The 24,945-nt window shown below is 48.2% G+C and overlaps 1 protein-coding gene across 1 annotated transcript in view; it reads left to right on the top strand.

Annotated features, from left to right (window-relative positions):
* Window positions 1–21,233, top strand: part of SLC39A14 (solute carrier family 39 member 14) — a 49,124-nt gene extending 27,891 nt beyond the window's left edge. Inside the window, exons 2-9 of the mRNA XM_045993968.1 lie at window positions 4,860–5,137; window positions 7,291–7,477; window positions 10,369–10,538; window positions 12,926–13,048; window positions 13,264–13,452; window positions 13,572–13,779; window positions 15,387–15,571; window positions 18,077–21,233. Of these exons, the coding sequence (XP_045849924.1) occupies window positions 4,874–5,137; window positions 7,291–7,477; window positions 10,369–10,538; window positions 12,926–13,048; window positions 13,264–13,452; window positions 13,572–13,779; window positions 15,387–15,571; window positions 18,077–18,223 (1,473 nt within the window). The 5' untranslated portion in view covers window positions 4,860–4,873 and the 3' untranslated portion in view covers window positions 18,224–21,233. The remainder of the gene's footprint in view (window positions 1–4,859; window positions 5,138–7,290; window positions 7,478–10,368; window positions 10,539–12,925; window positions 13,049–13,263; window positions 13,453–13,571; window positions 13,780–15,386; window positions 15,572–18,076) is intronic.
* The last annotated feature ends 3,712 nt before the right edge of the window (window positions 21,234–24,945 follow it).

Genomic DNA, 24,945 nt, shown 5'->3' with positions numbered 1-24,945 from the left:
ACCAGGTCTGGCGCCTTGGAGGCAGACCTAAAGGCACTAAAATAATTTACTTCTTTGAACCCAGGCCAAGTGAACAAAGGAGTGGAGAGACTCCAACTTCTCTTGAGTGGGAGAGACTGGTCCTCTGAGCCAAGAGCACATTCGGACCTTTGTCTCTTTCCAGCTTGTTTTCATGTCCTGCCCTGAGTGCTTCTCTTACTACTTCTGGAAGGTGTCCTTGAGGGCAGCTGGCTTGGCTCCCTGGAAGGCCTGGAGGGGTCCACCCAGGCCCCACCCATTTCCACAGATTTCTAATAGATGGGGCTTGGTCCTGTAGCCGAGCCCACACCGGGAGGACCCCCGCTCAGCTTCACCATCCAGCTGCATCAGGAGCTGTATGTGTTCTCTTCCTCTCTCCTTCTTTCATCCAAAGACTCTTTTGTAAACTTTTTTTTCCTCCTAAGAATTAACCGGTAGCCAAAGAAAAAAAAAAATCAGAGCAGAAAGCTCCCCTTTTGTGTCTGCCAGAAGACCAGGGTCACTTGGATTTGAAGTGTCTTTTAGCAGCTCTAAGATCCCTGGTCCTGCACTTCTTCCTGTCCTGCAGTTGTTTTTAGGTGCTCGGGGGTGGGGGTGGGGGGTCATGTCATGAGTGGTGGGTCAGGGAGCAGGTTCCGCTCAGCTGAGTCTACTCACGCACTCCAGGAGGCTGGACCGGCCACGCCGAGGGGCCACTGGGTCAACAAAGAGCAGACGTTTTTGTAAATGCTGACTTTGACCTGAATGCCCATCCAGGTAAAGCCGCTAAAGTTCTGTGGGGTGTCTCACACTTGGAGTGATTCTGTGTTTCTTCTGAACATTTTGAGGTTGCTGCGGATAAATCTGAGAAATATGGCTGAAGTGGGAACCACTATTTTTCTTATTAAGAATGTGCCCTGTAATGCAGCCTGCCCTCTGAGGTATACCCAGGGCGGTCCCCTGCACAGGTCTTCCATGCCTGGATTTGGGGTGCTTCTTGAGGCTGATAGAAATTGGGAGGAACTGGGGCACTGAGCTGGACCAGGTGGTAGCATGTGCGACTCTTGATCTTGGGTTGTACAGTTGAACCCCACGTTGGATGTAGAGATTACTTTTTTTTTTATAAGATTTTTATTTATTTGACAGAGAGAGAGAGATCACAAGTGGGAAGAGAGGCAGGCAGAGAGAGAGGAGGAAGCAGGCTCCCCACTGAGCAGAGAGCCCGATGTGGGGCTCGATCCTAGGACCCTGAGATCATGACCCGAGCCGAAGGCAGAGGCTTAACCCACTGAGCCACCCAGCTGCCCCGAGATTACTTAAAAAAAAAAAAAAAAAACTTTAAATCAAATTGGGAAGACCTGCCTAGAGACCTGCAGGTTTTTGCAGACCTCTTTGCGGAGCCTGTGTCTCCACACAGCGGGGAAGTGGTTCAGAGTGCGCAGACTTTCATTCAGACCTGGCTTCAGTTCATGAAAAATTTAATTTCTAGCTTCACTACTCAGCTTGTTGGCTGTGGATCATGTTTCCTAATCTCTGAAAATTTCCTCCTCTCTTCAGTGAGGATAAGCATCCTAATTTCTCCAGGAATCCATGACTGCCAGGTGCTTCGCAGGCTTGGCACTGGGGATTGCCAGTGGCTGTCCTCGTCTTTTTTGCCCTCCTTTGCTAAATCTGCACAGCCCTCTTCTCCTTTGCTCTGACAGTACAACACATGCCTCAGGCAGATGACAGGGTGGTCAGGTAGAGAGGACTGTTCTTTTTTACAATGGATTTTAGCCATTTGGGTCTAAGATCCCACCTGCCCACTGTATTAACTTCTGGTTCTCAGAATAGATTTGAGAGTTGGTTGTCTCCAAGTAACACTTTACAGACCACTGTTTGTGCTGATGGCTAATCTACCCTTTGTGTGACTCAGAGTGCATTCTGCTGAAGACTGAGATTTTCTGTCCCCAGATTCTGTGCATTGTGTGTGGAGGCTAAAGCCTGAAATGTCCGCTGTTATGTTTGTGGTGGGGGGCTTGTGTGATGTATGTGCTATTGGCCTGGAGCAAGATTAGCCACAGGGGTATTCCACATAGTGCCAGTAGCAGCTCAGTATCTGGCCTGGGAGCAAGTCAAAGGGGAGGAACCCTGCTGATTATAATCAAATTATAACATCTGGTTGAGTGACTTGTATAGGTCAGGCACTGGGAGACTTGTCATTTGAATTTGCACAGTAATCTACTGGGGTGAATACCCATTTTGTAGATGAGAAAACTGAGGTAGAGAGCCCCAGTAACTTCCCCAAGGTTACTCCTATCTGGCCAGCAGTGGCACAGAAATTCATGTCTGGTCTTTCTGACACTAAAAACCAGGGTGAGCTGCATCACTATTCTTTTTTTTTTTTTTAAGTAATTGCTCCACGCATCGTGGGGGTTGAGCTCACAACCCCAGGATCCAGAGTTGTAGGCTCCACTGACTGAGTCATCTGGGTGCCCCTGCAATCACTACTCTGAGTGACTCTAGAATGTTGACTCTGGTAAAATATCTTGCCCAAGATTGCACCACTTGTAAGTGGCAGAACCAGGATGCAGACCAGCCTGCTTTTAAGCACTCTGCTCTAACTCCTCTGTCATAAGCAAAGGCCCAGAGGTTGAGTGACCCACTGTGGGGCGAGCCGGAGCCCTGGGAGCCTGGGAGGTGTGGAAACGCCTGCAGTGGTTGGGTTTCTAGGTCGAGATTAAATAGGCTCGTCCCCCCTCTCCCTATCTGGTGTTTGCTTATTTCCCTAATTAAATTATAACTATACTGAGGGAAATAATTAACAAAAGCCCTGCTTTCTCTGAGACCTAGTTTTCCCTGTTCCTTCTCACCTCATAACTTTGTTACAGAATCTTTCTGCTTTTTTGCTGAACATTAAACTCCATTTTTTATAGCTGCATACTAGTCGATGAAATTGCTATAATTCGCCTGACCATAACTTTCTGCCTATATAGACTTTTTTTATTTTGGGGTTGCTTCTGTTAGTGCAGATTGTAGATGTAACAATTGAGAGGATTGAGACACTTATTATCATAACTTTTCAAGAGTCTGGTTATTTAATGTCATTATATAAATACGTAATTTTATCTGCATTATTTAAAGATAACGTAATATCTTCTATAGCACCATCTTACTCTGGTGTTAAACCTCACTAAATTTGGTTTTGTATTTTTTTAAAATCTGTTTCGCTGTTTTAATAAGCAGCAGTATAGCACCATCCATCTTTTAAGTTTATATTCTTTTTTTACTGAGGTGTAGTTGGCAAACGATATAGTAGCTTCAGGTGTAGAACATAGTGATTCGACCTTATGTATATATACGCTACACTCTTGCCACGATAAGCGTACTCACCACCTGTTGCCATGCCAGCTTATTAACAGTGGTGTTCACTGTGTTCCCGTGCTGCACTTTTCATCCCTGTGTCTTATTTTATAGCTGGAGGTCTGTACCTCTCAATCCCCTGACCCATTTCGCCCATCCACCTGACCCCCTTAAGTGTATTTATTTTTGTTCTCTAAGGTATATAGAAATAGGGGTGCCTGGGTGGCTCAGTGGGTTAAAGCCTCTGCCTTCAGCTTAGGTCGGGATCCCAGGGTTCTGGGATCGAGTCCCCCGTCGGGCTCTCTGCTCAGTGGGGAGCCTGCTTCCTCCTCTCTCTGCCTGCCTCTCTGCCTACTTGTGATCTCTCTGTGTCAAATACATAAATTTTTTTTAAAAATCTTTAAAAAAAAAAAGGAATATAGAAATAAACCTTTGTCATGTTTGATTGTGGACTTTTTCCCACTCTATTTTCCCCCTCATTTAGTTGTAGGTTGTTTGGTTTTTTTTTAAGATTTTATTTATTTATTTGATACCGAGAGATCACAAGTAGGCAGAGAGGCAGGCAGAAGGGGGGAAGCAGGCTCCCTGCTGAGCAGAGAGCCTGATGTGGGGCTCGATGCGGAGCCTCCATCTCAGGATCCCAAGATCATGACCTGAGCTGAAGGTAGAGGCTTAACCCACTGAGCCACCGAGGAGCCCCTAATTGTAGTTTTTTTGTTGCCTTTTTGTGTGTGTGTGTCCTGTTTGTTTTTTAAAGATTTTATTTATTTCAAAAAGAGAGCATTTTAGCAAGCACAAGCATGAGCGGTGGGAGGGGCAGAGGGAGAAGCAGATGCCCGGCTGAGCAGGGAGCTGGATGCTGGGCTCCTCCAGGATCCCGGGATCCTGACCTGAGCCAAAGGCAGATGCTTAACCCACTGACCCACCCAGGCGCCCCTGTTGTTTTTTGTTTGTTTATTTTTAAGGCAACTTTTTATTTTGGAGCATTTCCAGCATATTAAAGTGTAATAGTATAGGGGCACTTGGCTGGTTCAGTCAGTGTTAGGTAGAGCTTATGTAAAAAAAAAAAAATAGAATAGTATAATAAATTCCCATTCACTCATCAAGCAGTTTCGTGAGTTATTAATTCATGCCTGGTCTTGTCTCCTCTATGCTCCCCATGCAAATACCCCCTCCTTTCTTATTTTGAAGCAAATTCCTGATGAGATATTGTTTAATGTGTGATTATTTCAGTGTCTCAAAAGATAGAGACTTTTTAACTACATCACAGTTGTTTCACTTTGTAATTTTTAAATTTAGTCAAATCTGTTGAATTTGTCCTTTCATTATTTTTTTACTCAATGCTTGAAGAGAAAGGTTTTTCTCAAACACTTGGCAGAAGCATTAGAGAAGGGTGAAGAGTCAGAGGGGAGAGGAGGCTGTCCAAAGCGGAGCTGCTGGGTCCCGTGTACCTGGCAGGGAAGTGGGAGGAGAGAGTGGGTTTCTGGAGCCTCTCACTCACCTGCCTTTGCTTCTTGCAGGCTTGTTTGTCACCATGAAGCTGCTCCACCCAACCTTCCTCACCTGCTTCCTGCTGACCTGGGTCAGCTTATGGTGTGCTGTTCCTAAAGCTCACGCTGTGTCCACGGGAACGCCGGGCATCAGTGCGGCCTTTTTCCTGCAGGACCTCCTGCATCGCTATGGGGAGGGTGACACCCTCACCCTGCAGCAGCTCAAGGCCCTGCTCAACCACCTGGATGTGGGCGTGGGCCGGGACAATGTCAGCCAGCCGGTGCATGGACAGAGGAACCTCTCCACGGTAAGACTCTCAGCTCTGCTGAGCACTGTCTGCCTCGAGGGGGTCACAGTCTAGTTGGGCACGGGGAGCCCAAGACGCTTGGAGCAGGCAAGCCGTGATGGCAGAGCAGAGGGGCCAGTTCCTCTTCGCCCATTGTCTGGGTCCCCAGCAGCGCCTCCTGTCCTCTTGTGTGGCTGTTTGAAGCTCTGGCTGCAGGGAGCCGTCTGCAGGAGTTCTCAGCCCTCCGTGTTCCTCACAGCTGCACTTGGATCACCTTCAGGCAAGCCAGGGTGCCCAGGACAGCCGGCATGTCTCATAGGGTTTACAGGTTACAAGGTCCTTTGCCTGAAGTCGCAGGGGAGCCTCACACTCCCTCCAGGTGCAGGCGGAAAGTCTTCATTATTTAGAAGGGAATGCCAAGGGGGCCGCACTAAGTTCCTGGACAGTGCAGGATTGAGACCCAAGTCCTTTGGCTTCTGGTTCTTTGTTCTTCCATGTCATCTTGGCTAATCATAGTCCGGGGCTATTTGTGGCAGCCAAATGTAAGTTAGCCAACAATGTCTTTATATATCTGCTTTGTTCCCTGTGCTGAGTGCTGGGAGAAATAGAGAAAAATGAGTCATGTTAAAGAGTCTGCTCTCAAGATGGAGAGCTTACCCAATGGAGGACTGAGTTACCTGATTATAAAATGAAGTGTTAGGGACGCCTGGTGGCTCAGTGAGTTGAGCTTCCAACGCTTGATTTCTGCTTAGGTCATGATCTTGAGGTCATGGGATTGATTCCTGCTTTGGGCTCCATGCTCTCAGAGTGTCTACTCGAGATTCTTCCCCTCTCTGCCCCTCCCCCCTGCTCACTCACTCTCTCATTCTCTCTCCCTAAAATGAATAAATAAACCTTTGTGAAAATGAAGTGTTGGGGCACCTGGGTGGCTCAGTTAGGCGTGTGCCTTCATCTCAGGTCATGGTCCGGGGATCAAGCCCTGCATCGGGCTCCCTGCTCAGCGGGAAACCTGCTTCTCCCTCTCCCAGTTGCCCTGACCATGTTCCCTCTCTCTCGCTGTGTCTGTCTCTGTCAGATAAATAAATAAAATCTTTTTTTAAAAAATAAAGTGTTAAATGCTCGGAGTTGGACAGTCTTCATAGGGTCCAGAGACCAGGGGGGAAGGGGGTGTATGCTGGAGTGATCAAGGAAGGTTTGTGGGTTAGGTGTCTAGGGCCTTCATCTTCAAGGAGAACTTCCTGGAGAGGTCACGTGGCCAAGGGACCAGGCAGCCTGGATGCAGAACCGCAGGTGTGCGGTTAATGTGGGAGTTGGGGAGAAGGCTGCCCTCACGGGCTCATGCTCACTGACCCCGGAGGGCCTCCTGGCACAGCAGCAGTTATCTTGGGGTCACCAGAGTCCAGCTCTCTACTTTGTGGGCCCAGAAGCTCTCACTTGTCAGCACACCCAAAGGGCTGTTAAAGACTGACCCATGTTAAACCAAGCCAGATAAAGCCTGATGTGTAAATGTATCAAGTATAATTAGAAGTAACGCTGCAGTGTTTCATAGGAACGGTATGTGAGAACCACCTACCTAACGCCTCCCGAGGGGACTGAGCGTTCATGACCTCTACCAGCCCTTACGTGCTCCATGGTAGACCGAACCTTTAGATTTTCCTTTTTCCTCCCCTGATCTCTGTTAACACATTGTTCAGGGTGGGGTCAGCACTATGTATAGGGTCTTGGGGACTGATGTTCCTCTTTCGGTGCCAGAGCTCAATAGCTCTGGACAAGTATCTGGAACATGCATTTTAATAGAATTACTCTTCAGGCTGTTGTGATGTGCAGGTAGGTTTGGTATCTGGATTGAAGCTGTAGCTTCAGGTATGCAAATACAATCATGTTTTCCAGAAACCACACCGCGGTCACAAAGACTGGGATCCAGTTGTTCCCAGAACTCGTGGGCAGTCAGGTACTTGTGGGTGTGTGTCAGGTGTGTGACTTGCACCAGCTGACAGACCTCTGAGATTGTGTCTCAGTTTTGGGACCACCTTGCTCTCATCCCGAGAGATGAGCCTCTAGACCCACCGGGATCTGGACAGGTTCTCCTTGTGGAAGGCTGAGTCGGTTGCTTCCAGGGCTGAGATGTGATTCTGGGTTCTGAGAAGCTTCCTGCCTCTCCCTCTTTGTCTCAGTGCTTTAGTTCCGGAGACCTTTTTGCTGCACACAACTTGAACAACCAGTCCCGGATTGGAAGGATTGAGTTCCAGGAGTTCTGCCCTACCATCCTCCAGCAGCTGGATTCCCGGGCGTGCGCCTCTGAGAACCAGGAGAACGAGGAGGATGAGCAGACGGAAGAGGGGAAGCCAAGCTCCATCGAAGGTGAGCGGGGACAGGGCTGCTGGGGCTGGGGCTGCTGACCGGTGAGCAGCTCATCAACGCCAGGGGAGTGGATTAGAGGGACGATGATAACTGGTGTCTTCTGACTCACATGACTGCTCTGGCATATTGTCTGACCGTGTGGCATGGCTGGTGAGCTCAGTGCTGGGCTTTTGGACCTGCCTGTGGATTTCTTTTTTTTTTTTTTCTTTTTTGCTACTTTTTCATTTTTGTTCTTATTAAACTACAAGGGACTAATGCCTCAGTGTTTCAGTTTGGCTGCCCTTGGCCCCTTTCCCCTGTCCCCCCACCCCGCCCCCGCCCAGCACCTGTGCTCCAGCCACGGCGGACTCCCCGTGGCTGAGTGTCTGTGCCTCCCGAAGGCCTGCAGTGCCCCTGGTACCTAGCACGTGCCGCCTACGTTATGCTCATTGTTTCCCGCTGTCCTCATTTCACTCGTGGTTTTTAAACTCTCCTGTCGTTTTCACCTGCCTCTCCATCGGAAAGGTGGCTTCTTTTGAGAGTGACTTCGCTCTCAAAAGTTGTTGTCTGTAGGCTGCCCCACAGCACCCAGCCAGAGATGGACTCCAGTCTGTCCTGACAGGTTGGTGTTCTCTGTCTGCCCTGAGCATAGCTGAATTCCCACCGGGCCGCCCCGGGCAGCAAGAACACCCCCGCCCTCAGTAATGGAGGCCCTCGTCTGTTCTTGTTCCTCCACAGTGTGGGGCTTTGGCTTCCTCAGTGTTTCACTGATTAACCTGGCCTCTCTGCTGGGAGTCCTCGTCCTGCCGTGCACGGAGAAAGCATTTTTCAGCCGTGTGCTCACATACTTCATCGCCCTGTCCATTGGAACGCTGCTCTCTAACGCGCTCTTCCAGCTCATCCCAGAGGTGCAGTAGAACAGAACTCGTGCGTCCTCTTTCCCTGGCCGGCCGCCATGCTGCCTTTGCCTCACGGCCCCGCCCCCACCCTGTATCCCAAGGCACCTGACCGCTGCCACCTGGAAAATTCACTTCTCCTTCATATCAGGGGACACAAATATGACTTCGAACTCTGGATCTCTAGGGCCTTCTCTTGCTCCTGGGGCACCCAGGTTGGCCTGTGGCCTCTTCAGGTGATGTCAGATGCAAGGCTCTCCCCCTTTGCCCTCCCTGTCAGAGATCTCTCAGCCTCCCTTCCCTAGTCCCTGCCTCTCTGAAGCCGGGTTCGCAGTGCTCAGAAGAAACGCTGTGGTTGGTGGTCACTGTCCAAGCCCTGGTACTCCATACCTGCTCTGTTCTAAGCAGAGGCCCTACCAGTACCCAGGTGTAGCCACCACGAGATCACCCACCTGGAAGGAGGTAGAAGGAATAGAGGCTACCAGCTGATTGATAGAATTCGGCTCAAAAGCAAGGGATCCTTCTTTTTCCAAGTAGGTCATAATTCATACCATAGAGAGCCAAACAGAACAAAAACTTTTTAATAGAAACAAACGAAATGAAAATTCCAAGACAAAGAAAGAGCACTCAGGCCTCCATACCTTGCATCTTGACTTTTTCCTGGGATAGGACTGACTTCCTGGTGCCCTTACTTGACTGTTTTGAAATATTTGTTAATTTTGCTTTTTAATTGTGACCACCGAGGAGCTAAAAAAAAAGAAAAAGGACCTAAGTTGATGGCCTGCCCACTTTGTCAGCTCAGGCAGGGCTGTGGCCATGCAGTACAGGCGACTGTGTGGACCGCCTTTGGGAACAGAGGCAGCTGCCTTTCATCAGAAGAGACTGTGTCAGTGACTGCCCAGCCTTTCCCAATCAGAAGACTTACCCAGAAGAGATATCAATGGGATGCCCGGGTCTTGCCTGTTCCTTCTAAATGAGAAGAAATCTGGTTTAAGAGGAACCATCTCAGTGTTATCTCAAAATCCCACCTGAGTCTAACAAGCACCTCTCATAGGAGGCCTCATCTTGGGCTTTTTTTTTTTCTTTAGCTCCAGAAATTGAATTTATTAATTCTTTAAAGATTTGAAATAAAATGCCGTATTGCCTGTTGAATGAAAGATAATAATTGTACATGCTCTGCCCCTGTGCCTCATAGGGGTGTGCCTCGTCCGGGCTCCATTTGATGAAATGGAGTGTGGGACACTGGGAAATGACAGAGGATATTTTTTGTGACAAGGTGATCTTGGACTCTGTCCTCTATGCTGGAGCGCTCTCAGAGCACATTGAAACAAACTTGGGAGAAAACAACAAAACCTTGAGAAGTTAAGAAACTGAATTTTATGGGCTTCAGTTTCGCCTGTTCTCCATCTTGCTGCCCTGCACATCTGACTTTGTTGTATCTTACACCAACCAGGCTGAGTCCAGGTGGTACTGATGTGCCTAGACAGTGTGGCCCGGATGTGAAAAGCAAACACGGCCACACAGTGAGCTCCCCTTGTCCCTTAATCTTGTTAAAGGGAGGTCCTGTTACAGGGAAGGTCCTCGAGTCCAAAGTCTGCCACGGGCTGCCTGGGGATAGGCCTGAGCACAGCTCCGCTGTGTGACAAGGCAGTGCCCTGCCCTGTAGCCACGCCAGCTGGCAGGTGCGCCTCCAGGTGTCGGTTGGGCCACCAAAGGCAACAGCGGGGGCAGGAGCCATGGGTTCCAAGGCCACCTTGAATTCCTCCTCATTTCTTCTGAACGGATTAAAGGAAATTTCATCAGACTTGAATCACTAACAAATTTTCTGTTTCTCTCTCCCTCCCTACTTGTCTCTCTGATTTTTCTTTTTTGTTTCCTTGTTAATTTCCACCCAAATCTCCTTTACTGCCTCCCCATCCTTTCCACCCCATGTTCCCCCTAATTGGCGGTTGCTGTGAAATGGGGCATTTGCCCTACTCCCTGTCCTGGGTGGGGCTGGCTCTCCCCCAACGGCAGTGTGGGGATATGGTCTCCTCTGTGTGACCGTCATCTCCCTCTGCTCCCTCATGGGGGCCAGCGTGGTGCCCTTCATGAAGAAGACTTTTTACAAGAGGCTGCTGCTCTACTTCATAGCTCTGGCGATTGGAACCCTCTACTCCAACGCCCTCTTCCAGCTCATCCCCGAGGTATGGCAAGCCAGGGCTTTCTCACACAGGAGCGTGCCAGTCTCTTGGGGGGGTCTGCGGGGCACAGCGGGAGGACCCTCCACTTCAACACAACAGAGGAGGGAGGTCCTTTTCCTTTTGGAAAATGAAGCTGAGATTGAGTCACGAGTTAGGAGAGGCTGCATAGCATAGGTTTGGGAGCTGGGTTAGAATCCCAGCTCCACCATCAACCAGTTCAATGACCTTGCGCAGATCACTGAAGCTCTCTTGTGCTTCTGTTTCCTCATGCAAAACAGGGGAGATGATAGGACTGACCTCATGACGGTGTTGTGTGCGCTACATGTTAGTACTTATAAACCACTGGGGGCCTCATACGTGCTCTCTGACTGCTGGCTGAAAAGACCTAATGTAGTGGTAGCACTTGATGGCTCCTGATTGGGAGCTTGTGGCCCACACAGAAAAACCAACAGAATCCACTGGTCTCAATAAAAAGATCTGTTCTCTACAGTAGGCTGTCTTGGGGCAAAGGTAATCTAAATAAAAGAGCCTCTTTTCACATCCATGGCTAGCACCTTTGCCCCACTGTCTGGGTTAATGAGAAAATCTGCACAGAACAGGAGTAGCTTAGTGTTTGTCAAGTCTGGCAAGCAACCTTGGAGAAGCTTCATCTGATTTGGTGTAATCTCTGTGGTAGTCCCCCTAATGACAGGAAGCAGGTGGCGTTCCCTTGTAGGTGGTCTGACAGGCCTGGGCATACCCAGAGTTGAAGCATGAGATGATGCCACATGCTTCTTCTCAGAGTACCTTAGGTTTTCTGAGTTGTGGTTTTGTGTCTTCTTCGTTGATTCTTAAATCCACTGATGTCTAGAGAACATGTTTTACCCATTTAACAGACACACAACAAGACCACGTATCCTAGAGGCTGGGTTTCATGAAAATCATGCTTTTGTACTCTGCCATCCTTCGTGGCTTCTTGTGGAGAACTGTTAGTTGATGATTTTTCACTCCACTCTTCTTTTTTTTTTTTTAATATTTTTTATTTATTTGACAGAAATCACAACTAGGCAGAGAGGCAGGCAGAGAGAGAGGAGGAAGCAGGCTCCCTGCAGAGCAGAGAGCCCGATGCAGGGCTCTGGGATCATGACCCGAGCCGAAGGCAGAGGCTTTAACCCACTGAGCCACCCAGGCGCCCCTCACTCCACTCTTCTTTTTTTTTTTTTTTTTTTTAAAGATTTTATTTATTTATTTGACAGAGAGAGATCACAAGTAGGCAGAGAGAGAGGAGGAAGCAGGCTCCCTGCGGAGCAGAGAGCCCAATGCGGGGCTCGATCCCAGGACTCTGAGATCATGACCTGAGCCGAAGGCAGCGGCTTAATCCACTGAGCCACCCAGGCGCCCCTCACTCCACTCTTCTTAAGATGATTTGTCTCTCCTGGAAAACCGGCCTATATGTGTCATTTCTACCCTAGAGCTGGACCTTTATGTCTGAGGAAACTATACAAGCAAGTAGAGATAACCGTTTGCCCCTTTAAAACAGAAAGGGAAAACACTTACCTTTTAAGCAGGCCAGAGTTCCTGGTACTAGGATCACTTTCATCTCTGACCTTTTCACAAGAAGGCTGGTTTATTCAAGAGGCTTGTTTCCTGTCAGAGGATGGAGGGAGCAGGTCCCTCGCCAGTTTCCCAAGGCCTCACCATAAGTTAGGAGCATCACGGAGTGTGGAATTCTTCTGATTCCTGTTCCAGTCCTCCTCCCAGTAGATGATTTTCTCCCTATGGTCAGTGAGGTTTCTAGAAATAGCCCAAAACAAACCCCCACCCCCAAATTGACATGTGCAGTAACATAGTCTGCTTTCTTGGCTTTGTGGTCACTGGGAGGTCTGTGGTCAGGAAGATGCCGCAATTCTTATTATTTAACTGGGGAATGGACTTCCCATTTTGGAAGGTGTAATTAGACCATCTCTCTTTGTGTTTATGGTCAAATCAGCCAGGGACATTAGATAACAAAATAAACACAAGCGTCTTCCTAAGTATGGAATTTGAGGACAGATTTTGCCCTTGCAGCAAAGCACCAGGAAAAATAAAGGCAGAGTCTTCAATAAAGGGGAAAACCATATGCACGGCTGTTCTTCCTGAGAGTAAAATTCTAAAGAGGCTCTATCTTTTGCATCAGAAAGTAAGCTAGAGAGAACCTAATGGGCCTGGTGATGTGGTATGAAGGCAAATCAGGGGTTCAATTTTGCTGGAAAGGGAAGGAGGTGGTAGGCGGCAGAGCTGTCCCAGTGAGTGCATCTCTTTCCTTTCCTAGAATCAAGGAAGTGGTTAAGAAACAATCAGGGACCCGTGAAGGTTTTTTTTTTTTTTTTTTTTTTTTTAATTAAACTCATTTTGTTTTCCTGGGTTCACAGGCTTTTGGCTTCAACCCTCTGGAAGATTATTATGTCTCCAAGTCTGCAGTGGTGTTTGGGGGCTTTTATCTTTTCTTTTTCACAGAGAAGATCTTGAAGATGCTTCTTAAGCAGAAAAATGAGGTGAGGCTCAATTGTTGGGAAAGGCAGTGCTTCTAGGGAAAGCCTCCATCCTAGAAACGTTGCCTAGGTTTCTGTGTGTATTGCCTGCTTGTGTTTTCTGTGATGCTGGGAATGAGGAGGTCTTCTGAGTGCTGGGAACACCTACCCCGAGTGAGTGCTCAGGAAGCTTTGTGGTTTGGGTGAGTCATGCTGATCCCTCCTGGTGGTCCCTCCAGCATCATCACGGACATAGCCATTATGCCTCGGAGACGCTTCCTTCCAAGAAGGACCAGGAGGAGGGGGTGACTGAGAAGCTGCAGAATGGGGATCTGGACCACATGATTCCTCAGCACTGTAGCAGTGAGCTGGACGGGAAGGCCCCTGGGATGGATGAGAAGGTCATCGTGGGCTCACTCTCCGTCCAGGTCAGTGGGCCATTTGCTGTTGGGGGGGAGCCCTTAACTCGTAATGGCCTTGATGCCCAAGGCTTACCTTGAAGGTCCATCCTTTGACCTGGAGGCCATGGGGATGGGCTCTCTTGTAGGACCTGCAGGCTTCCCAGAGTGCCTGCTACTGGCTGAAAGGCGTCCGCTACTCTGATATTGGCACTCTGGCTTGGATGATCACCCTGAGCGACGGCCTCCACAATTTCATCGATGGCCTGGCTATTGGCGCCTCCTTCACCGTGTCTGTTTTCCAAGGCATCAGTACCTCAGTGGCCATCCTCTGTGAGGAGTTCCCACATGAGCTAGGTAAGTGTGCTGGCACTGCGCCATTCCTGGTCCAGCCGCACTGCTTGGTTGTCGGCACAGGACCCTTGCTGTGTCCGACCCCTCCCCATCCCAGACTTCAGGATGCTTATTGTAATTAACACATTATTTTTTTTTTTTTTAAGATTTTATTTATGTATTTGACAGACAGAGATCACAAATAGGCAGAGAAGCAGGCAGAGAGAGAGAGAGGAGGAAGCAGACTCCCTGCTAAGCAGAGAGCCGGAAGCGGGGCTCGATCCCAAGACCCTGGGATCATGACCTGAGCTGAAGGCAGAGGCTTTAACCCACTGAGCCACCCAGGCGCTCCTGTACTTAACACATTCTGTGTGCTCTGAAATCTAACCACTGATTCTTAACAATCGAATTAATAATTGAAATTGATCGTTGACAATGATGGAGATATTTAAGATTTTATTTATTTTAGAAAGAGAGAGTGTAAGCGGGGAGGGCAGGGCAGAGGGAGAGGAAGAAAGAGAATCTTAAGCAGATTTCCTGCTGAGCTCAGAGCCCAACCCGGGGCTGCATCCCAGGACCCCAAGATCATGATCTGAGCCAAAATCAAGAGTTGGACGCTTAACAGACTGAGCCACCCAGGCACGATGAAAATGATGGAGATTTTTTTTTATAGGAGTGTTTGTTTCCCTGTAGCCCCGTATCCTGAGTCTCAGTTTCCTTACCTCTAAAATGGGGTTAATAATAATGCTTCATAGATTTTTCATGAGGATTAAAGGAGCAAAAATGGGGGCACCTGGGTGGCTCAGTGGGTTAAAGCCTCTGCCTTCGGCTCAGGTCATGATCCCAGCATCCTGGGAACGAGCCCTGCATGGGGCTCTCTGCTCCGCAGGCAGCCTGCTTCCTCCTCTCTCTCTGCCTGCCTCTCTGCCTAATTATGATCTTTGTCTGTCAAATAAATAAATAAAATCTTTTTTAAAAAAAAGCGAAAACATTAAAAAGGACTTGCTTTGTGCCATACACTATTCTAACTGTTCACTATAGATTATCCATCTCTCTCTTTTTAAGGTTATGTCTCAATCCTATTAATCTTTCAAAGGTTGAGATATCTGTTAAAGGTCAGGTGGGTGGAAGAAGTAGATGAGCCAGGAATTAGAAGGTCCTTAGTTTTATCAGAGCAAGAGTGTGAAAGGCCCAGACTTCGGAGGCTCAGAGACTCAGGGTCAAGTACTGGCTTTGCCAGTTCACTGGCTTATGACTTTGGGCAAATTATTTAACTTCTCGTTTCACTCCTGTTTCCTGAAAATACCATTCAGTGTAGTTGTGAGGAAAGAAGCTCCTATTTCATCATCCATCAAAAGAGCAGCAAGGCTATTGCTGGTGGCTTATCTCTGTTGAAAATCTTGTGCGTCATTTTCAGCCTCTAGGCTAGAAATACCTGGTTAGTTTTGTAAATGGAGACAGCTCCCAGACGTGAAGCGGAAGGGTGACTTAGACTTGTCTTGTGACCTCGGGTCTAAGGCCATCCTACTTGTTCACCCAGACGTTGTGCATAGTGGAAGCAATGTGTTGTGTTCTCCGTCCGTGAACGTGCCTAACTCGTGCACCCCTTCCCTCTTGTTGTCCCACCCTAGGAGACTTTGTCATCCTGCTCAATGCCGGGATGAGTATCCAGCAGGCTCTCTTCTTCAACTTCCTCTCTGCCTGCTGCTGTTACGTGGGTCTGGCCTTTGGCATCCTGGCTGGCAGCCACTTCTCTGCCAACTGGATCTTTGCACTGGCTGGAGGGATGTTCTTGTATATTGCTCTGGCTGATATGGTAAGTCTTCCATAGTTCATGCCATGTAGGCAAAATGGGACTGGGTCATTCACTGGACGGGCGGCAGCTGAGAGGACATGAGTTAGGTTTTTGTTTTGTTTTGTTTTTTATTTTCTTAAGATTTTATTTATGTATTCAATGGAGACAGACACAGCGAGAGAAGGAACACAAGCAAGAGGGAGTGGGAGAGGAAGAAATAGTCTTCCCGCTGAGCAGGGAGCCTGATGCAGGGCTCGATCCCAGGACCCTGGGATCATGACCTGAGCCAATGGCAGACACTTAGTGACTGAGCCACCCAGGCACTCAAGTTAGTTTGTTTTTAATAACATCTTTATTGAGGAATCACACACATACCACATGCTTCACCTATTTAAGGTGTACAGTTCAGTGCTCTTTTTTTTTTTTTTTAAGATTCCCCCCTGCTCCCCTGACTTGACAGAGCAAGAGAGAGAGCATGAGTAGGGGAGACAGACAGAGGGAGAGGGAGAAGCAGACTCCCTGCTGACCTGGGATCTATACCTGGGGCTCAGTCTCGATCCCAGGACCTCAGAGATCACGACCTGAAAAAAGGGCCGACACTCAACCATCTGAGCCACCCAGGCGTGTGTGTTTCTCTCCCCACCACGGCCCCTCCCTCCTTCAGTGCTTTTTAAGAGGACATTGGATTTTGGGGTGCCTGGGTGGCTCAGTGGGTTAAGCCTCTGCAGGGAGCCTGCTTCCCCTCCTCTCTCTGCCTGCCTCTCTGCCTACTTATAATCTCTGTCAAATAAATAGATAAAATCTTTTAAAAAAACCCCAAAAAACGGGCACCTGGGTGGCTCAGTGGGTGAAAGCCTCTGCCGTCGGTTCAGGTCATGATCCCAGGGTCCGGGGATCGAGCCTCGCATCGGGCTCTCTGCTCAACATGGAGCCTGCTTCCCCCTCTATCTCTGCCTGCCTCTCTGCCTACTTGTGATCTCTGTCAAATAAATAAATAAAATTTTTAAAAAAAAACCAAACTAATAATAATGTGATAACAGTGCTTCATTAAAAAAAAAAAAAAAGAGGACATTGGATTTTAAAGGACAAAAAACCTACCAGCATGTGTTATTAAAGAAAAGGATTAACCTCTACTCCAGTCCTCCCTTAAAGACTTCAGTATTACAGAGTAGATGCGTACAGATGAAGGAAAGGAAGGAGGGAATGGAAATGAACATTGAGTGTACAACTTTATGTTCAGATTTCCTTTTTTACTTACTACATCCTAGACCTTTTCATGTTGCATGCCTTTAACAGCATCCTTTTCAGTGGCAGTTTTATTTGGCGAGAGGCTATACCTTATCCAGAGCTAGAACTGCTGGCTCAGAAAGGATGCAGTGTGGTTTGAGGCTTGTAATGCGTATCGCCGTTCTCGGCAGCATCTGGCAGCACGCACGCTATCGTACCTGCTTACGTTTGGCATAACCCTTCTAAGGAGCTTCAGGTTGGCTCATGAAATACCTGATTGGTTCCATCTTTTGTAGAACTAGGGTGATTTCTTGTCTGTTGGCCTGACCGGTTCTCTGGCACGTTTGCACGCATGATTTCCCGTGTCCTTCGAAAATCATACTTGTGATGCATGGTGTGGGTGCTGACCACCGTGACCCCATTCTTATTCCCTGGAAACGTTTTAGGTTCTCTCCTCTTAGGGGGAGCCCTCCCATGGTGAGGATACTTTCCTGCTTGCGTTGCTCGAATTCGGAGCTCTGCTCTTGGTCACTCGCCTTGCCGGCCTGCAGCTGAGGGCCTGGAGTCCCAGCGATGTCATGGCTCCAGGCTCTGGCTCCTGACACAGTTGCTCCGTTTCCCAAAGAAGGGGCAGCAGCGTTTTGGTAACAACATCTCGTAAAGTGTTTTTCAAGTGCACAGCAAACAGCCAGCATCTGCACCTATGCAGGGCTCCACGCACGGATAAATACTTGGTTTTACCTCAGCAGTTGAAAAGTAGCCGGAGCCGCCTTGGACCATGGCTGCTGAGGCTCTTGCTGCTGATTTGTCTTTGTGACTGCGTCCTATCTGACATACATGTATCTTTTTTTTTTTTAATTTTTTTTTTTTTTAAGATTTTATTTATTTATTTGACAGAGAGATCACAAGTAGACAGAGAGGCAGGCAGAGAGAGAGAGAGAGGGAAGCAGGCTCCCTGCTGAGCAGAGAGCCCGATGCGGGACTCGATCCCAGGACCCCGAGATCATGACCTGAGCCGAAGGCAGCGGCTTAACCCACTGAGCCACCCAGGCGCCCTGACGTACATGTATCTTAACTACATATTCTTGCTCTAGAACAGTTATTACATAATGATCCATACCGTTACACTGTAATCCTATATTATGGGATAGTTATCGTGTTCATGTTCTGATACAAATAGGCTTAGGGATCGGTATTACAGTGATGAGCCAGGGTGACCGTGTCTCTCACTGAGTTGTCCTGGACTGCCCAGCTTGAGAAAGGGGCTGCAGCTCTCTTGATTTTTCTTCTCTTCCTCAGTTCCCTGAGATGAACGAGGTGTGCCAGGAGGATGAAAGGAATGGCAGCGTCTTGGTCCCCTTTGTCATCCAGAACCTGGGCCTCTTGACTGGCTTCACCATCATGCTGCTCCTCACTATGTATTCAGGACAGATCCAGATCGGGTAGAGCCCTGCCAGGAGCCAGCGGGATTGGAAGTTGGCCCTCGGCTGCCCGGTCCCTGGCCTGAGCACTCGGCACCCACGACGCACCTCCGAAGAGGCAGTTGTAGTAAAAACTATAACACGGACTGTACTCCTGCATTCAGATGTCAGCTGTTTCTACACACGCTCTGTCCTAGGAACAAGCCGCCCTGGCAACCAGGCTCTAGGTAGTGCCTCTCCCTCCCCTCCCCTTCCTCCTCAGAGTGACCCTGGAACCGGCATGCAGCTTCCTTAGCAGGCAAGCCTCACGTCTCTCTCTGGCTACCCTGGCCTCTTTCTCTTCAAACCAGCACCGAGAGGTTTTTGCGTCCTTGCCCTCGACACAGAAACACTGCCAGTGCTCATGACTTGGTTAGCAGTATCAGGAGGTGAGTCTGTAGTGTCAGGGCCCATGAATCTACATGTGTGTCCTGGGCCCCAGGATGACCCATTTTGAAATAAATTCATCTATTTTTCCAGAGAAAAGGTACAAGAAACAAGAATCCCTCCTATTTTTTCAAAGTCTGTCCCGTTGCCTGTTTTCTCAGAACTGAACGTTGGAATAGAGGTGTAAGGCAAGAGAGGAGGCGAGGCTCATCCTGGCAAGGGGGGGTGGTGGATAGAAGGGACACAGAAGCTGTGCCTTGTCACCAGGCTGTGCCCTGTCGTGCTGGGTTCCCAGTTACCCCTGGGAAACGGGATGGCGATGATGGGGCTGCTGCTGGCGTGTGCGGCTATGCGGGGAACCCAGTGCTCCCCGCTGGTGGGCTCCTGTGCAGGATCAGTTGCCCAGACCCCCTCCCGTCTTTCACATTAACACCGACAGAGTGGAAGGCGGAGAATGGAGGCCTGTGGGAAGTCAGTTGGATTCCACCTCCCCTTCCTCCCTCTCCCGTCTTCTGAGAGACTTTTTGTCTGCCTCCCTAGAAGCACATTTACAATCTTGTAGCAGAGGGGAGACTGCACAAATTTCCCTCCCCTGATCCACACTTCTGCTGCAAAGTGGCAAGTTTCCATGCAGAATTGGGGGTAGGCAGCTCATGTTCTTAGACAAAGGTGATCGGAAATGGGCTCGGGGCAGGCACAGTTTAGGAATTGTTAATTGCATAAATGAAAGTACGAGTCACCAAAGTCTGAGACGGAAGGTGGGGCACTGCAGATGCTTGCTGAACAGGGGCTTCCCGAGGAGACCCTGTGAGTGGGTTTTAGGTTCCCCTCCCTCACCCCTAGCGAGAAAGGGTGACTCCTGTACCAGATTGAGCATTCATCACACTGACCCTCTGCAGAAGACGGATTGATAGCCTTGTCTGTGAGACTGTAGGCCAGCCCCAGGCACTGTGGAGCCCTCTCCTCAGAACTCTGGCTTCAAGGGGAGCTCATCTCCAGGTTCACTAGGTGAATTGATTTATTATTATCATATTGATAATGTGAGATTCTTTAGCCACTTTGGGGAGCCCATCTCTCCAGAAGCCTTTCTTAGTGGTGCCCACAGTTGCAGCCCAGGGGCTGTGTTCACTAACTGATTTGCATGCATGACTGACGAGTGCTGGTCATGGCCAACACCTGTGAGTTTTTCTGTTCTTACACAGGAACACTTTCCATGTACAGTAATTAAAAGCCACGTCTATTTTGGTTTCTTTTTTTTTTTTTTCCCCTCCTTGGGAAATGACCCCCCAAACCAGGAATAGTCTTGAAAAGAGTATGAGCGGGAGAACTGCTAGTGATGCTTTGTAAATTTTTCTCCTTCTCTTGCCTGTTGACTTGGGTAGATTTGAGAGTGGGCTGAAGAAGAGGGAAAACTTCGAGGCAAGATTCTAGAGTAAATATCAGGACTGACTCCCGATAGGATTATGGTCCAATTTTACCAAAGAACCAATTCCTTGAATGTTGGAATCTAACTTTTTATATTATCATTATTTTTATTATTGTTGTTACAGTTTTAAAACGGTCCTTTGTCTTTTATTTTTCTCAGTGTCTGACATTGCTTTCAGGAGCTAGTAGCAAATAACACTCAAACTTTAAGACTTTACCGAGAGTTTTCTTTCCCTAATTCACATGGATTTATGAAATTTATAATTTTAGCATTCCCTGTAGACCTGCCATTCCTTACAAACACTGTTCTTCTTGGAGTAGAATACTAAGTTAGAGTTAGTGGGTCCTAGTTTTAGGAGAAGAGCTTGAAAATGTAATCATTATCAAATTTAAAAAGTATGAAGTACTAGGGTGCTCTCCCTTTTCATGCACATCTGTATTAACTTAAGAACTTAGCTTTCACAGACAGCTGCCTCAAAGGGAAATTCTCTTTAAACCATAATGGGTCCAGAGGCCAGTCCTGGCCAGAACTTGGTTGGGGCGAAGGCACAATAGTAGTAAATGGAGGCAGATTGACCTCAGGCATTGAACATGTGGCGATTCCCTTCTGATTTTTAAGTATTGGATTTGCTGTTTTAAGCGTTTGTACATATTAGACGTCTGAGGAGTAGCAGGTTTTGAGAACTTGTTCGCCCCAGCATTAGCGTCTTCCACGTCTTTTCCCAGGTGATCAGCTGCTAACATTAGCAAGGAAAGCTTAGGTCATGGGCAAGGGCAGTGACCCAGGAGGATGGATGCAGGTTGCCTTCTGTCCTTGCCCCCAGGCGTGGTTAGTATCTTTTGTGTCTGGTGTTAGTGTCAGGCCTCGTTGGTCCTTTACCCTGGGTTTAAAAGAGAAGGCATCTCTGTTGGGGTATCCTAAGACCTGTCTTTAGTAAGTCCTCTTCCAAAGAGATGGTAATATTCTGGAAGTCTGCTTAAAAACAAGAAGCTGTCTGATTTTTGCAAAAGAGAGAGGTTAGGTTTTTGTTACTCATCTTTCCTTTTACAGTTCTGCAGTTCCATCACAGTATTTTTTTTTAAATAACTCAGGTGTTATGAGGATAAATTAGAAAAGAAAATAACTTATGTGGACTGTAAATGTTTTTATTTGTAAGATTCTATAAATAAAGCTATATTCTGTATTGCTGAATCCAAGTGTGATCTTTAATAGGAACGCGGGTGTAATGGAAGCTGGGGAACACAAGGTGGCGATAGTGTCGCACTGAAGTCTAAAGCTTTGTTTTCCTGACCCGCTCACATTTGGAGAGGAGATTTATGGACAGAACATTGGATATCATAACCTGCTCACTTGAAAATGATTTAGGGGCACCTGGCTGGCTCAGTTGGTGGAGCATGCGACTCTTGATCATGAAATGCCTGAAAGGTCTGTGACAGCAATCCTTTTCCACTGGCAACTGTTTGAGTGGAGTTCTTCTGTCTTTGCTGTTGGTTTTGCTTATGTCTTGCTACCTGCCTCTCCTTTATTTACTTTCTTTTCTTAATTTTTTTAAGGTTTTATTATTTTAAGTGTTCTCAGTGCCCAACGTGGGGCTCAAACTCATGACCCAGATCAAGAGTCTCATGTTCTCCCAACTGAGCTGGCCGGATGCCTCTGGTCCTCCTTCATTGAGAAACAAGCTTGAGAGTTGAATTTGTGGCCCATGTAGAACAGGGCTAAGCAAAGCAAACAAGTCCTTCGGGAGGTTAAGTCCTAGAACGTAGCCCATTCTTTGTAATGCTCTTAACCAGGTAGGCCAGTTTGGACATTTTGGTGGAAGGTGGATGCCCTTCTACCACCTTGCTTTGAAAAGCACACTATCATTCAGTGATGCCGAGGTTTGATGTGTAGGAAAACAAAATGCTCGTTTCTTTTTTTCTTTGAAGGCTTTATTTCTATTTACTTATAAAAGATTTTTATTTATTTGACAGAGAGATCACAAGTAAACAGAGAGGCAGACAGAGAGAGAGAGGGAAAGAGGCTCCCCGCCGAGTGGAAGGCCCAATGCGGGGCTCGATCCCAGGACCCTGAGATCATGACCTGAGCCGAAGGCAGCGGCTTAACCCACTGAGCCACCCAGGCACCCCTGAAGATTTTATTTTTAAATAATCTCTACACCCACCATGGGGTCAAACCCACAACCCCGAGATCAAGAGTCACATGCTCCACTGACTGAGTCAGCAAGGGGTCCCATCCCAGTGCTCATCTACTTTAGTATTTTTTAAAAGATTTTATTTATTGGGGCTCCTGGGTGGCTCAGTCAGTTGGGCATGTGCCTTTGGGTCAGGTCATGATTCCAGGGTCCTGGTATCAAGCCCGGAGTCAGGCTCCTTGGTTCACTGAGGAGTCTGCTTCTCTCTGTGCCCCTCCCCTCCACTCATGCATGTGCTCTCTGGAATAAAATCTTATAAAAAAATTTTTTTTTTTAACTTTCTCCGCCTTTGACTAAGATCAAGTGTAAAAAAAAGATATTACTTATTTGAGAGAGAGTATGAGCAGGGGGAGGGGGAGAGGGAGAGAGACAAGCAGACTCCCCACTGAGCATGGAGCTCAACCCCAGGACCCTGAGATCATGACCTGAGCTGAAATCAAGAGCCGGACACCTAACCAACGGAGCCACTCAGGCATCCCAATGCTCATCTATTTTAGCGATTTTTGTACTCTAAATGATTTAGTATGAAACACCTAGACTTCTAGACTTCTGATGAATGATAGGTTCAAATCCCAGCAGAAGTGGATCTGCTTCATCTTTCTGGAATAAAATGAATTAACATTCCATTTACAATAGAAAATACTGGTTGGAAAAGATCCATCGGTTTTTACCAGCTTTTGGTTAAGTACGTTTAGAGCTGATGGCCAAGAGAAATTTTTTCTTAGCAACAGCCCCTTCCTTGCTGGATTCCTATTCATGGTGGTTTTCAGGGGGGCAGGGGGAGTAGTCCCCACTTTAAACATGGAGAGCTTGAACTCACATCCCCAAGGTCAAAAGTCGTATACCCAGCCAAGCCCCCCCATGGTTTATTTTAAATGAAAGAAGGGAGTTAATAGAAACCATTATCCCTGTCCAACAGTGATCTTTGACCCTGGCAGTAGGTTGGGATTTCGAGATGGTAGCATCAGTTATAGTTAAGGAGTAACCCCAAAGTGTTCTGACGCTGGCAGTCACAAGCCAAGAAGCAGTTCTTCCACTGGGATCTGGATTTTTTTTTTTCTGTGGTTTGCTTCTAGTTTTTTGGAACACAAACAATAAACTTGGGCAATAATCCAAATGGCTTTTTACAGAAACTACACACGTAGAAGGCCCGTCAGGCAATTCCTAGTGGAGATGCCTGACAAGACCGCTTTTGATGAAATCATGGTAAATGTGAAATGTGCTCTTAAAATTCTATCGTCCTGTATTTGGCTTTGTGTGCGTGTCCACATTTAAAACGAGAAATGGGGTATTACTATCTTTGTCGATGTGTGTGGTAGGAAGACAACCAGAGGGACTTATGCCTGAGAGTATGAGTTCCAGCCCTGGGCTGGGGAGGCGGAGGGGTGCAGACCCAGGGGACACAGGAGGAGTGGGGTTAGACGAAGATCTGCATGCGTTCCTTAACTGCAATCCAGGCCCACTCAGTCACAAAAGCAAGAATCAACCCCGGTGTTGAGAGTGGGGAGAATGAAGGCAGCAGCCATGCCCACAGCCCACGCTCTGTGTTGCCACGTCTGACCCCACCTCCTAGCCAGACTCTCTTGACTGATCACCCTTACATCTGTCCTTCTGTGAGCCAGGCAGGGCGCTGGGCAGTTACCAGTCTCAAAAACGTGGTTATCAGCAAAAGCCACCACCAAGTGGTCAGTGGCAGTCCTTCTGGGCCCCGTACTCGTTCTGTGGACTGTTGAAACGGGACAGGAAGGAGCCAGAGCCGTCAGACACACGGACGCAGTGGTCAGCCCCAGTCAGCCCCAATCCCTCAAGTCCACAGCTACTTCCTTAGGTATAAACTTGAAAAGGAACTCTCCACTGGCATGGGACACCTTCTCGAAGTGCAGTCACATTTTTTTTTTTTAAAGATTTTTATTTATTTTATTTATTTGACAGACAGAGGTCACAAGTAGGCAGAGAGGCAGGCAGAGAGAGAGGGGCTTCCCTTCCCCGCTGAGCAGAGAGCCCGATGTGGGGCTCTATCCCGGGACCCTGGGATCATGACCTGAGCTGAAGGCAGAGGCTTTAACCCACTGAGCCACCCAGGCACCCCTGCAATCACATTCTTGTTCAAGCCACAAAGTGGGGCCGTACAAAGTGCCATTGGGCTGGAAGGTGAGAACACAACTTGTCAGCCATAATGATGTGGCCGCTCTGGGGGCCCACACAGTGGACAGCTCCAATCTTAAATTTGTCCTCAGGGCAAAAATGCTGACCCCCGTGGTCATCACAGTCTGCCACGATACCTTCTCCATTGGTGTTCACTGCCCATGGCTGTCAGGCAGGCCCTGTGGCTGCCCATGTGAGCACTCACACCCCAGAGCCAAACTTGACTGGCCCTTGCTGGAGAAAATCAGGTTGCTGCGGTCAGCTACCACTCTGCTGCTGCGACTAGCTGCAAGCTGCTGAATTTGCCTTTCTCCCTTCCATGACTGCCAACATGGGAGGTGGGCTGGTCCTCCTGCCTGAGGACTGCGCTGAATGAGGAGCTGGGCCCAGGGTCTGCTTTCTGGTGTACATGGCTGCCCAAGGAGGTGGGGACTGGACATGGAGATTGGAAGGTCCCAGCGGCAAGAACGTGTGTGCTGTTTGGCTAACATTTTTAAATGCAGCAAAATCAGGGCACCTGGTGGCTCAGTCGGTTAAACGTCTGCCTGCAGCTCAGGTC

This window comes from Meles meles, chromosome 2 (assembly GCF_922984935.1).
Source record: "Meles meles chromosome 2, mMelMel3.1 paternal haplotype, whole genome shotgun sequence".
Taxonomy (NCBI): domain Eukaryota; kingdom Metazoa; phylum Chordata; class Mammalia; order Carnivora; family Mustelidae; genus Meles; species Meles meles.
The sequence above is the reverse complement of the archived record's forward strand: the minus strand, read 5'-3'. Positions and strand labels throughout refer to the sequence as shown.